Genomic DNA, 14,947 nt, shown 5'->3' with positions numbered 1-14,947 from the left:
AAATCGGGCCGAGCTGTGGAAATAGGGAGGAAAGGTGGGGGTGCATAATGGCTAAATATTAAGCTCAATATTAAACATTTTAGGAATCCCCTACCTCAATGGCTACGTATACGGGGATTTTTAAACGTGTACAAAAACCCCCAAAACTCCCATTTGTCAATTTTGGTGATGGCAGTTCAAGGCTTATCAATATTTTTTACGGCTATCATGGGCATCGTAACAGAGCGGACGGTTCCATGAACCGTCCGCTCTGTTACGATACCCACTGTGGCGTAACTAATTCACTTCAAGAAAATATATAAAACTTTGGAACCTGAACTATCAAACGAAGACACCGGTTAATAATTTGCTCTCCTTGTAGGTGCACTTATTGCTGGTTTTAAAAAGCTTTTCTTTAAATGCGTTTTCTGCCAAACTAACTTTCACATCGAAGTGCGCAGAGAGGACGGTTCGTGGTGCGTACGATACATGCAGCACAATGATGTAAATAGAAAATAAAAGGTTCTGCAGCAAAGTTTTAAAGTATTCTGAGTTTCATCCCCTTATTGAGAATAAAGGGTAAAAAACATCTAAATATTCTCAGGAAATGAAGAATATTTGATGATCTATTAATGAAAAGGTTATGAATTGTGTCATTATTAAAACTTATTTTTCATAATTTTATCAAATCTCATTCTTAATATGTTTTTATTATTATTATTATTTGTTTGGCGTCACCTGTGCCTGGGAGGCGAAAAGCGAACTGAATCACTGTGACCCGCAGGTCTCTCCTCCCGATATAACTGATAGGGGGAATGCAGGTGGACCACTACACCGGGGTTTCCCCTACTCTTATACGAATAGTGCAGTGGGTTCTTAACGTGCAAAGGTGATGACTCTCCTCTACACGGGGCCTCCATTTAACGTCCTATCCGAGGGACGGAGTGTTTTCCATTGTAACATAGCCTGCATCTATGAAACATGGGAGAGACGTTTACACACAACGCACTGGCTTCAGTCATCCGCCCGGGGTGGACTCGAACCCACGATCTTTGGTTCGACGGGCAGACGCGTTACCGACTGAGCCAACACCGCTCTCTTTAACATAACATAATTATGAGCCAATGGAGAAATCGTTAGTAGTGAATGTCTTAACAAAGTGGAAAAGTCCAACATACGTATTTACTGCAACAAAAGTGCTCGCTAATAATTCGCGGGGGTCGCTTTCAAATAGCGACCTCCTATCGCTATATATCCTCAGTCTTAAAATATGAAATATCTATAAAAAATAAAGATTACCAATTCAAGTCCAGAACTGAACAATAATTTTCCAGGATTTAAGGGCTTAACAAAACATTTTCTGTGCACATCATTTTTCTAATATCAATAGCGTATTTTTCTTTCATCGACGTACGGGGATTCTTGTGTCACAGGCGTTGAAATCCGTCTGTTTGAATTTTTTTCCTTTTATTTTTTTTCCAACTTTCCAATTCTTAGCCATCTCGCCTATATAGTTTAAGGGACCTATGCCCTACGCACTTTGCATATTTCATACGAACCGCAACTTTAACGTACCCGTTGAGATGGCGAACCCCCTGTCATCTTCAAGGTTGTCATGGGTGTTGAGGTAACGTATTTTCATTTGGCAGCCGTTTAAATGGCAATAGGCTCAAATAAATATAAATAGTAAAAATCACACATTACCGGTAAATGTTTCACACCTCGGTGTCCATGGACACAGAGAAGGTGATGTAAGGAATGCAGTTTATGGGGATTCTTTTCAATATTTTTCCGGGTTAAAGCAAATATGGTAGCACATATAGGGCGTGGGCGGGGGGGGGGGGCTTTTGCCTCTTTGTCAATATTCTACACTCTACTCAAATCATTTCTGCAAACGAATATGTAAGAAAATGACCACCGAAATGTTCATGATATCCTTCATTTTCTATATTTTATCAAAATAATAATGATAAGATCTCGAAATCACCTCGTTTCGTTGCTATCTCGCCTGCATGTCTTCCTGAGCAAAGTACTTTTTTACCCCACCCAATTAAGAAAATTCAGCTTAAGCCAAAGACAACGGTTCAACTTATCTGCAAAAAGTTTACAGGATGCTGGAAAAAACCAAGCGAAAGAATATTGACTGATAAGAACAAACATTTGCAGTGGTTCATGTTTCGGAGGGAACTTTGAGGGCAGCAGTTTTTTTTGTATTGTTTGATTAATCTTTGCCAAATGGAAGCTTAATAGTATCACGTTCCGAATTATCGAGACAAGTTCGTTGGTGAGTTTACAGGGTTAAAACCAAATCCAGTTGCAAACTTTAAGTTGTAATCCTTAAAAAAAAAAGCTTGTAAGTATGAAATGGAAGATAATGGCGTGGAATATATTTCATCAAGTGAACATTTTCATCATATTGTTGGCGACAAAGATTGGATGTAAGTTGTATGATTGTAGAATATCGTATTGGTTTTATTCTTGTTTGATTGTTCCTTGATTTGCATAACTTTTATGCTCCTCTACTGTTTTGCCATCTTGTTAAAAGTTTGGTTGACCCCTCGTTCATTTGCTATTTGAATTATTGGTTCACCAAAGTTTCGTTAAAGCGAATTTTAGTTCTTAAAGTTGAAAGAGGGAAAATAATGTTGGTCCAAAGCTGACTAGATTATGTTGTCAATTTACTTGCTTAGTGTCACAGCCATGGATGAGTGTGATAACTTGTTGGTCCAGTGGCAACTTCTTAAAGTAACAATTCAGACGATATTTTAAGGAAATTAAATTTAATTTCAGTCTTCGAATTCAAGGGTTCCTCGGAACATTTACATCACTTCAAAACATAAAATATGAAAAAGTATTCAATATAAATCAATCATCGAATTCAATGGGGATCAATATTCAATATTTTATATATGAATCGTACCTTGCAATACAATCCAGTAATGCAACCATTATTAATCATGATCAATTCACGTTAAAGAATTATCGATGTCCCCAAAATAACCAAACGGTTTAGTGTGTTACTGCTTTGAAGTTCAAAAGTTATTTTATTCCTATCTCTTCATTTCTTTAAAATATGGAACATGATCTGAAGAACTTTTAGGGAATATTGAAATCAACTCGTTGACCGTCTAACATGATCGAAGTCCTTCGACGTTCGCCTTGACTGACTCAACTTGACTAGTGTAGACTTTACACCATTTTACATCGGGTTTACACCTCTATGCTTGAGAAATACCTTAACCATGTTAACGCAATGGACATCATAACGTCGTCCTTAATACTGTCGACATGAAGCCATAAGCTTCACCTTTATATTACAAATATCTCATATATCACAAGAACAATCAAGAATACTCAGCCTCATGCTATTTCCATAAAACAACTTCTGATTTCTAATAACATAATGACAAGCAAAAGTTAATACTAAGCAACATACACTTTGGAAAAGGAACAATTAACATCTTTGACAATAATAATCAAACTTACAAGAATATATTGTTTAAAGTGTTTGCAATAATATACCTCAGTTTCAATTTAAATGACCTTTTACATATATATAATCTTCTTAATCCATTTAATGAAAACATATAAATGCAAATCAATCGTTAATGATTTGAATGATTGCAATGTAGCCCAGAACTTGTTTTCTTTCTTCATAAATATCTCTTAACAATTTGCCTAATAAAACTATTATTAAGAAGTAACAATTTAAATTCACTTACAGTTCAAATGGTGACAAGTAAGCCTGGAAGACCGGAGTAGCCCATGTCCAGTACAGAAAAACGTGGTGCAACATAGCTAGAAAAATATAAGAAACTGCCACGCCTTGTTTCTAGATGTGCGTCCCAAAAAAAACTATACACTTTTGAAATGGCTGCCAAATAAAAAATGTAGCACTTTGGGGGAAAAGACTTATAGATATGGAAAGCCAATAAAGTCAACTTTCAAATGACACCAAAAAGTTGGAAAATTATTCATGCTTGAGCGAGCACTGCCCACTGAAACAAAGGGTATGCAAATTAGGGTGGGCTGGAATTAGCCTTCCAATTTCTTTCAGATTTTTTGTTTGGTACTTGCAAAGTTGAAGGTTATTTGGTGAATTAAAGATCAGATGTGATCAGTTTGTTGTTTGTGAAAATTTCATACGTTATTAAATTGAAATTTAATGCATGAGTGATCATGAATTGCAATTTTTAGTGCAGCTTTATCATGTGGATCTCAACAATGTGTTCATGACAGTCAGGAGAAGAGGGGGTAATATGACTTAGGTAGGTGAAGTAAGTTGATGGGCTAAAGGTCAACAGAACATTTAGCAACCCCTCCCTCCATCTCTACCCCCTCCCCCCCACTTCTCTCCTCCTGAGAGACTAAGCTTGGCTAGGCTGGGCAGGAATTAGCCATACAGTTTTTTGAGAGGTTAGTCCTTTGGAACTTACAAAGCTAAGGGTGTTCTGCTATTCATGAGTGAGATAAGTTTTGGTTTTAATAGGCAAATTTCATGAATTACTAAATTGAAATGTACTGCACGAGTGAACAGGAATTGTAATTTTTGTGTAGCATTTTCATCTTCTGGACATCAGAAGTGTGTTCATGAGAGTCAGAGTAATGTGATGGTACATGTACATGTTACAAGCAAGAGGACGAGGTATGCTAAGACTTGGTTAAAAGGGCATTCCTCTTCTTTTGTCCTTTTACAAATTAAAAGTCATAGGTACCCTCCCCTCTTCATCTCCATTTTCCACCCCCCCCTCTCTCTCTCTCATCTCCTGGATTGTAGCCTTTTTAAAACTTAACTGCCAAGTGACCGGTGGCTGATGGTCAGTTTGAATGATTACCAAAAAAAATTAATGATTATGATGATTAATGAAATAATTTATTGGAAAAAATGAATGTTTTATTGATCACATTGAATGAGTTGATTTACTGATAAATTGTTGATTGAATGATTGATAGGAAAAAGTTGATGCCCTAATTCAGAATTAATCATTAACCAACATTCTGCTCTGGACTTCACGCGTACATGAGAATAACCATCAGTCTCTCAACAGGAGGGGAGGGTGGGAAAGAGGGGGGGGGCAGGGGCTGAATGTTCTGTTGACCCTTATTTCATCAACCTACTTCTCCCACTTAAGCCCTATCTCACCCCCTATTCTCTCGACTGGCCGACTCCCATGAACACAATGCTGAGAGCCCCATGATAAAGTTGAAATGCTGCGCCAAAAGTGTAATTTGTGTTCACTCATGCATAAAAGTTCAATTTAATAACTTAAAAAATTTGCTTAAGCTATCAAAACTAATCAAGGTTGATCATTAATTTATCACAACGCAAGTTCGAAATGATTTGCCTCTCAACAACTGAAATAAATTGGAAGGCTAATTCCAGCCCACCCTAATTTTCATACCCTTTTTTTCAGTGGGCAGTGCTCGCTCAAGCATTAATAGTTTTCCAACTTTTTGGTGTCATTTGGAAGTTGACTTCATTTGCTTTCCATATTTGTGAGTCTTTTCCCCAAAGTGCTAGATTTTTTATTTGGCGGCCATTTCAAAAGTGTATAGTTTTTTTTGGGACGCGCTGTAGATGTCCAGCCTAAACATGCTGACAACTTGGACAAACTATGTTGATGAAACGCTCCCCAGGATTTAGAACTTGCAAGAGAGCTAAGGTGTGAAACACACGAATGAGAATTATGCTCATAGCCATTGCACTGCATAACTCTGGACAAACAAAAAAGATTCTTGACCAAGAGAAACTATTCCGGTCACTGGCAAAGACATGACGTATAACACTTAGAATTATCTGAATAATCAGCGATCTCAAATAACTTGATCTTTCGAATGGCTCAGTCACAAATACCAGTAAGAACTACTATACGAATGACATACGAACCGAATTTTAGACAATAAGCCAGTTCACTGTTAGCTGATGATCAGCTTTTATCAAACATGTCAAATGACCTTTGCGATTTTTCATTAGGATGAGCACTAAAGTTTTCAAATGAAGATGTTGCGTAGGTTTTCCGCGGCAAAGCATTAAAATTCTAAGAATGAAAGGCATTGTATAGACCAGGTGACCAGAATAGTACATGAGGGGTAAAGTTTGTTTTATTGTCTGCTTCTGGCACATTTTGACTATTGTTTGAGCTGTCAAATACTAGTGATTATGAAGACATTGTTTCTCTTTAGCTTGGATGTGATGAAAAGAATATTTTAAAAGGAATACAGAAATAATCATCAAATCACAAATGCCTATGTCAGTGAATTTGAAAACCACCTTCATGGTGTATCTCAAATTCTCAAATGACCTTTTGGGCGATTCCATGCTAGAAAAATCAGACATTTTCACAACATTTTTCACTCTACTGTCCAAACGAACGAAGAACTTTAATTCGCTTTGTGGTAATATTAAAGTACATATACTACTTGGTAGACTGGCCAGTGACGTCATGACCCCAGGAGGGGTATCAGAACTTGACTGCTACTATGGCGTAGTGAGCCAGTACTGCCAGCAAACGCCAACGCCATGAACGCCGAGCCCAGGCGGCGGAAAATAACCTGGCCAACTCGGGTAACCTGAGAAGGGTAGTGGGACCCTGATGGAGAAAATGCCATCTAAAGGCGGAGGAATCAATTGATCAACTCACCAACATGCAACTGTGGCCAGCATGGTGAGCCAAGGCCACACCCCCTCAAAACTATGGCAGCACAAAGAAAGAAACGGCCGTTTAAGCAGAGGTCTTAAGGTAATGAACTCTTTAAGAAAAAGGAACATCGAAAATGGACATTGCAAAGCCCAAGTGGCAATACTAGGAACTAAATCGATTTCATTCTAACAAATTCATTACAGACGTTTCCGTGCTAAATCGCTTCAATACTGGAAGTGACCACATTCTTGTGAGAGCTAAAATGCGTGTTAATTTTAAGCTAGAAAGAAGCAAACTAATAAGGAAAAAGAATGCCAGCCTAAATGTGTACAAAATTAAACAACGTAAGGACGAGTTTCAAGTACAGCTAAGGAACAGATTCCAAGTGCTTCAAGATGAAGTAAACCAGGAAGATGTAAATGATATCTACAATAGATTTTCTCACACTGTCCAAACATGTGCTCTTGAGATAGCAGGCCAAAGGGAAAATCAAACAACTGACAAGATCACAAAGGAGACACTCGATCTGATGGGGAAAAGGGGACAAATGAAGGTATCAACACAGAAGGATAGCATAGAGTATACAGAATCGTGCAAAACCATTAGAAAACGCATGAAAAGTGAAATTCGCAGCTTCGAGATAAAGAAAGTCCAAGAGACCATAACAAATAATAGCAGCTATAAAGCAACCAAACGTAAATTCTCCAGTGGGAAATCACAACTGATAGCTATTAAAGGGGAGGATGGAAGAGTTATTCATGATAGAGATCAGATAATTAATCATGTAAAGGATTATAGGCCAATTAGCTCACTTTCAAATACCTACAAATTATTTACAAAAGTTCTAACAAACAGATTCACTGGAACTCTAGATTTTAACCAACCGAGGGAACAAGCCGGATTCAGAAGTGATTTCTCTACCAAAGATCATCTCCACACACTTAATCAGCTATTAGAGAATACTTGCGAATACAGACAACCCTTGTGCGTGGCATTTGTAGACTACGCACAAGCTTTTGATAGTGTAGAATTTCAGGCAGTAGTAACAGCCTTACAGTTACAAGGTGTGCACCATACTTACATCAAACTCATTCTGGTGGGTGTTTCATATTAAAAGCTGTTCGTAAGATACGAATGACTTTACGCACGACTGGTGATCCTTTCTTGTGCTACGTAATATCCCTATGTACTTGGTTTATGACCTAAAAAGAGGTTCCAGTCGTGCGTAAAGTCGTTCGTAACTTTACGAACAGCTTTATGAAACACCCACCTATATAGCCAAGAAATTGCAACCATTCACCTGCACAAAGACAGTGTTGAATTCCCCATTGAGAGAGGAGTGCGACAGGGAGATACCATTTCACCCAAACTGCTCAACGCTGCAATGGAGCAAATAATACGTAAATTAGACTTGGAAAGTATTGTTTGTTTTATTGTCTTTCTGAATTCATAATACATAATCAAAATATTACATTGTTTGCAATCCATAATGTATACAATTTAAACATAATACATGATTAGAAAAATGGTGTGGGCATATACCTTACATTTTAAAAGTAATAAAAAGAAACATTAACAAATGAACGCAGGGGATCGCCATAGTGAGCGGTTAAGCTTGTAATTGATGGCGGCCTCATTCCTCCAAACAGCATGCGAATTCTAGGACCATTGTATAAATCATTTTGTCTAGAAAGTCTTTGCTCTTTAGAAGGCGGTAAGAATCGAAGATGCCCCATTTTTAGCCCCTTTCCGCAATTGGCGTACGACCATTTGCGACATTTTGGTCGTGCGACAGGCTGCAACATGCATTAATCGCTAGTCATCTCATAAGATCGCCCAGAGGCTTTCAAAGTTGCAACAGCTGTCGTATAACAAAAACAACCAGTAAAATCCGTTGTACGAGTAAAGGGGGTATCTCAATGGGCTTGAAACTACTGAACTAGATCGCGACTAGTTCGCGACTACAAATTTTGCTAGTTGCAGAGACGTCTCCGCGACATCTCTGAGACGTCTCATGAAAATTACAGAGTCTCCGAGGAGTCGTAAGAAGATTAAACATGTTTAATATTTTTCTAGTCTCCGTGACGTCTCCAAGAAGTCTCCATCAGTTGCTGCGACGTCTCGGAGACTAATGATATCCGCGACTGCTGAGACGTCGCCGCGATGTCTCAGAGACATCGCGAAGACCTGCTGGAGACCAAAAAAAAAAATACAATGCGGAGACGTCTCCGCGACACTTCTTCACACTGTTTGACCCACTTCAGAAACCACGTGACTGAACGCGTGCTGATATCCCTTCTCCTGCTCCAAGTCAGGTGTATGATCTTTCAAACGTTCCATCGATCCTATTTTGAAATTGTTGCTGCCACCACCTTGGTGAGAGCGCAAGCCATTTTTGTCTCTGAGACGTCTCCGCGACTGCAGCGACTGATAAGTTGGAGACTGTCGCGGCGACGTCTCCGTTGGTGAGATAGGGCCTTTAGTCGCTTATGATCCTATTGTGCTCGTGCGATCACATGCGAGTGTTGCACGACTGATTGCATAGTCGTGAGAGTCGACGTTAGACAATGTGATTGCTCGTACGTTTGAATGAAACCAGTGCGAATGTTCGTATGATTGATGTGAGGTAAGATCAATTCTAACTCAGAGCAATGTAATAGCAGCCATAGTTTTAATTTCGTGGAGTTTATATTACACTTTATTCTAATATTTCATGCCCTCTCTTTTATTTATTTATGACTCCTATTTCATAACACCGAGGAACAGTCGCATCCATGCGAATGCAATGGTAGCGCAATGTCGTAAGCCGTTTTGCGATCGGTCTTGCAACAGTCTTATTGCCTATATCATTATCGCACCCAGTCGCATTTGAATTAGTCAATACCGACTAATTCCCGTATGAAAACATTGATATCGGAGGGTGTTTGAAATATTCGTTCTGCTAAATAGTTTTAATATATATAACTTAGAGGGGAATGATATACCTTTGAAAAATTTAGGCTTGTGTCGAAACAGAAAAATCAAAGAATAAGAACAATGAAAGTTTGAGAGAAATCGGACAAACAATGAGAAAGGTATGAGCATTTGAATATTGCCATCACTAATGCTATGGAGATCCTCCCATTGTCAATGCGACAAGCAGGATGCGTGATGTCACATGTGAACAACTTTAATCAAAACAAAAATAAGATGACGTCCTAGCACACTAATTTCTCTTTGTAGGTGAACATTTTTTGAGCACTCTATTTTATTTAGTAATTTATGCCCGCATCCCGCTCACGTCTCCTCTCGTTCTCTTTTCTTCTATTATTTTATATAGTCGTATCCCGCCACGCCACAGGCCATGGTCACACCGTCCGAGCGTTGTTGGAGAGGTCGTGGAGCGGAGAGAAAAAAAACATCACCGCTCGCTACTGTTCACCATTTTCGATTTCGATTGTGGGTTTTTTTTCTCGATTTTTCCCCAGTTTTGTGAGCGAAATTCGACCCTCTCTCCCTACCGCTCCACAACCGCTCCAACAACGCTCGGACGGTGTGACCAGGCCTTTAATTTGCTTTTAGGGTATCGCCTTTCTCTATAAATCAACGATGTACATAATGTGTATTCTTTATGGCAAACTGATTTTTGTATGATTTCATGTTAATGAAAAATGTAGAAATTTTTTAAATGGAAGAAAATCAATGTTTATTTGAATTGAATTAAACAAATCCTGTGATGAGATGTTCCCGTGAATTTCATCGTAATACTGTCTGCATTTGTGACAAGTTTTTGACATCCTTTCTATTTTGATGATTTCATGTATTAAGATCCGATTGAAGTACCCCCAGGAGATGAAAATGGATTCATCTACGAGTACGAGACATTTACGGCTATGGGTAAGACAAGGAGGAAAACGAGGATAATTATATCTAATGTTCACGATCAAGTTCATGATTTTTTTTTCTGTTTATTTTACTCGTGTTCCTGCAAAGTTAATAAACTCAAGTTCAATTCGCTGTATCGTCAAAGATAACTTAAAGGGGAATGATATACCTTTGGAAAATTTAGGCTTGTGTCGAAACAGAAAGTTGTTCACAAGTGACATCACACATCTTTGTCGCATTGCCAATGAGAGGATCTCCATAGCATTAGTGATCGTAATATTCAAATGCTCATAACTTTTTCATTATTTGTCCGATTTTTCTTAAACCTCCGTTTGTCTGTTTCTTTGATTTTTCTGTTTTCGCACAAGCTATCTTATTGCAAAGGTTTCATTCTCCTTTAATTCCCGACTCGAGGGAGTCTTTACAAGGTGAAATACATTTTACGAAAATACTCATTGGGTAATGGGGGGGGGGGGGGAGGGGGTTGTGTGATGTTCCGTTAGAATGTGTTACAATACATACCACGAATGTTCAGTTAAATTAATATTGATGTAGGCCAGATGAATGCTACTTTTCGTTGAACGTTGATTTGTATAGTTTTCTTGGAATCAGATTAAAATCTGAGGGTGGACCTTCCTTTGATTATTTTTTTTTCGGGGGGGGGGGGGATTGGGGGTTGATAAGACTGTACTACGATCAATATCTTTGCTTATCTTGTCTTGAAGTACCAGAGGTAAACATTGCCATAGACCGTATAGTACTGACGGATCCCGTGGACAAGCAGATCAGGATATCAGTTAATACAACCACGATCTCGGCAAGAATACGGATCGGGAGTTTCGTCGACACGGGGTATGTCGTCGGGGATCGTAATTGGCGCCTGACGTTCTTCGCTGCCAACTCAACTAATTATAGATTATCAGGTGAGCTTTGGAATTCGTACAAAAGATCACAGTCTCACGAACGACTTCAGAATTATGTCGTTGAAAATATAATAATCGCTCGGTATGATTCGTTTGAGCCATTGTGCTTGTTTAACATTTTTTTTTAACTGCGGCACACTTAGAGTTTCAGATCTTTTTTTTGTTGTTCAATTTCTGTCGTTTCGATTTGTTTTACCAACACTTTCAAACATTATTCGAAATGTCTCTAATTAATCTTCATCAGTAGGCCTATTTTGTATAATTCTTTTCATTGAAATATTACTTTTTCTCAATGGCTACAAATTGATAAAAAAAAAATTACCGTTTAATGAGTAAATTATGATTTAAGTGTGGACACGCTCAATTTTGTGTGATCGTTGAATAATACCTGAATTCATTCGAACAAAACTATAGGCCTATTCCAGTCTTCTCCCTGCGATAACAATCTCTCTATTTTCGTTAAAAGCGATTTTGTTTTGTCTTCAAATATTCATGTCCTTTTTGAGAGAAAGAGTACACTCATGATTAACTACTTTCTGTGTGACGCGTTTATAAGTATTGATGTGGAGCGTTGTGGCCCAGTGGATAAGTCTTCGGACTTGGAAACAGAGGGTCGTGGGTTCGAATCCCAGCCATGGCGTAATTTCCTTCAGCAAGAAATTTATCCTCATTGTGCTGCACTCCACCCAGATGAGGTGAATGGGTACCCGGCAGGATTAATTCCTTGAATGCATGAGCGCCGAATGGCAGGTCGGGCTCAAGCCGGGGAAATAACAACGCTCCTCGGAATAGAATATTTCTAGATAGATGGAGCTATATAAATGCCTGTTATTGTTATTGATCATTTGATTTTTTTAGATGAATTTCCAGTGAAGCTATCAAAGAAGCAACAAGCGATGGGTCTGAACACAGCTTCAACTTTGACATTCAACAATGTCAGATGTGATTTGATTTTAGGTTCATTGAACTGTTCGACCTTTACGCGCATTTGCGCGAAAGTCTACGATAGTCACGAGGCCTACTGGGTCAAAGGTGAAAGGTCAATGGATATCGGTTGCACGGATATAAACTGTCACTATGGCAACAAGGCAGGTAATTAATGAAATATTATTTTTTCTTACTTTTATTGAGATAACCACATTAGGGAAGATATAAGAACCATGAGCCATGTAACATTACATAACAATAAACAACAATTGATACAAAAACTATGCAAATTTGGTGATAGTAAGAAAAAATTCAAGTTTGACAATAATGTTGAATATATATATTTTTACAATTTCAATGATATACACACTTTCTGTTCTGTTTGTTTCTGTTTGTGGTAACTCCCGTAGGAACTCGGCAGGACAGCATTTTTTGCTGGTAAACGCCAAGCTGATATATAACCAATTACCTTGGAAACATTTAACGTCTAGGTTAATCAGTCATAGTGGCTGACGTAATAGACGACAGATATCACTCTTGGGCCTTTTTATCAAAGTGGAGACAATGGCAGAGTTGGGATTCGAACACACAACCTTGCGATTATGAGTCCAATGCTCTAACCAATGGACCACACGACCCGACTTTTAAATTTCAATGATGAACGAATCGTATACAAGTGGACGATAATGCAAAAATAATTTATGCAAATCTGCAGTTTTATCTATTTAATATTGGAGCCATATACATCCGACATCCATTTTACGTGCAAAATAAATCTGACATCGGTGTTCGTCAACCTATGAATAATTACCTTAAAAAATAATCAAGAACTTGGATTCAGAGAGGAATCATTGAAACGCAATGCCCCACGTCATGGATATGAGCAAACGATCGGAGTGACTGGGAGCGTTAGATGGCGCTGTGATATGAAAAAATACAGGGGCTCACAGACCTAATTCATTTCCCATAGAATCGTTTGTTAAAGTGGCACTAAAGAAGAATTCATGAAAATAAGGAGGAAATTCGAGGGTTGAATGTTTACTACCAGTGGATAGAATACATGTCTGACATTCCATATCTGACCAGAAAACGGTATCTCGACGGGCTCATTTTAGAAATAAATCAGCATTTATGAAGACTACACCTGACGGGACCATATTCATCACACGAGAGAGTAAAATGACCTTAATTATTCCGCCAGTAAAAATATAGTTCCATAGTGATGATATATCTTTCCAATTTGGAAAAAGTAAGTTCAGTAGGTACCCTCCCTAGAATCAGTGTTAGATTGTCAGTCATTTTCATTCAATTTTGTCAATCAGCAATATCAAATTTAAAAATTGAGCAATTGGTTGGCTCGAATGAATATCTATGGCCTGCCAGTTGTGATTAGGCCCATGCAACCACAGAGCTCCACCACCCCAGTTTGAATGGGTAACCAAACCAATATGCCGTGTTATCTTTTGAATTGCGCTTGCCTAACAAAGCATTATGCGCCATGTTGGTAACCAATCGAAACCGGGTTGGCTAAACTCTCTCTATCAATGGGCCTGAAAACGACAAAGTGAACCGCCATAAATGTAACAGACGAAGCGAGATGTACGATACATCATTTCATGAATGCACTTTGGGGATCTTATTTAAAATCTTCAACCATTAAAAAAAAGTTATTTAATGATGACTAGATATTTTTCATCCCAGTATCATAGTAAAAATAAGATCTAACTGCAATTTGATATTTCAAATATCTATTTTACAGAATCTCATTCCTTCTTGGTCAAATTATTACTTATACAACAAAGTTTTCCAAGATTCTAACTTTCGGTAATTCCATTCTCCTCTTATGCGTGTCAGAAATCTACCATAATATTGTGCTGAATTTGAATGCATGAAGTTACCAAAATGTCCCTTTTCATTATTTGTGAAATATATGTTAAATTTTCATATGGTTATTTTTTTCTAAGAAGATCTATGCTATAGTTGCAAATGAACACTTTGTAATTATTATTTTTTTCTTTCTTTCTCCCACCAACAGTATCGTCTTTGGAAGCAATCAGCTACATCCTACTCTTGATATCAATACAGACGGTTTGGATAGGACATTACGACGTCATCGAAAGACTGTATTACCATGTGTTAATTTTTAATGAGATGGTATGATATTCCCCTAAATGCAATTATGTAAGCGAAGTGGACCACTTTGACATCATCAGTGGAAAGAAGGTAAATCGTTTAAAAGTATTTGATTTTTTCAGATGAATTTCCACTGAAGCTTTCAAAGAACCAACAAGAGATGGGCTTGAACACAGCTTCAACTTTGACATTCAACAATGTCAGATGTGATTTGATTTTAGGTTCATTGAACTGTTCGACCTTTATTTACTTTAAGTTCGCTTAATTTTACAAAACAGTTCGATGCACATTTTTGTCTGTAAGTAAATGAGCAAATGAGCAGACTGATGACGTTACCCACTCACTATTTGTTTTGTATATTATCATATGAAGTATGAAAACTTCCTAGTTTCTCCTCATTGGCACGTGAAACCAATTTTATTCCTACCTGAACATGTATAAGGACCATTATTTTAACAGTTTATGATTGAGTCAAGTTGG

The 14,947-nt window shown here is 38.0% G+C and overlaps 1 protein-coding gene across 1 annotated transcript; it reads left to right on the top strand.

The window, feature by feature from the left end:
* Positions 1-6,882: 6,882 nt before the first annotated feature.
* Positions 6,883-14,947, top strand: LOC121425328. The gene is made up of 5 exons (XM_041621358.1): positions 6,883-7,315; positions 10,428-10,496; positions 11,210-11,407; positions 12,266-12,499; positions 14,370-14,947. Exons 1-5 carry the CDS (start codon positions 6,883-6,885, stop codon positions 14,492-14,494), a joined length of 1,059 nt encoding a protein of 352 aa, XP_041477292.1. The 3' UTR covers positions 14,495-14,947.

The sequence above is a fragment of the Lytechinus variegatus genome, chromosome 12 (assembly GCF_018143015.1).
Source record: "Lytechinus variegatus isolate NC3 chromosome 12, Lvar_3.0, whole genome shotgun sequence".
In the NCBI taxonomy this organism is placed as follows: Eukaryota; Metazoa; Echinodermata; class Echinoidea; order Temnopleuroida; family Toxopneustidae; genus Lytechinus; species Lytechinus variegatus.
Note: the sequence above shows the minus strand (reverse complement) of the source record. Positions and strands in the feature narration are given on the sequence as shown.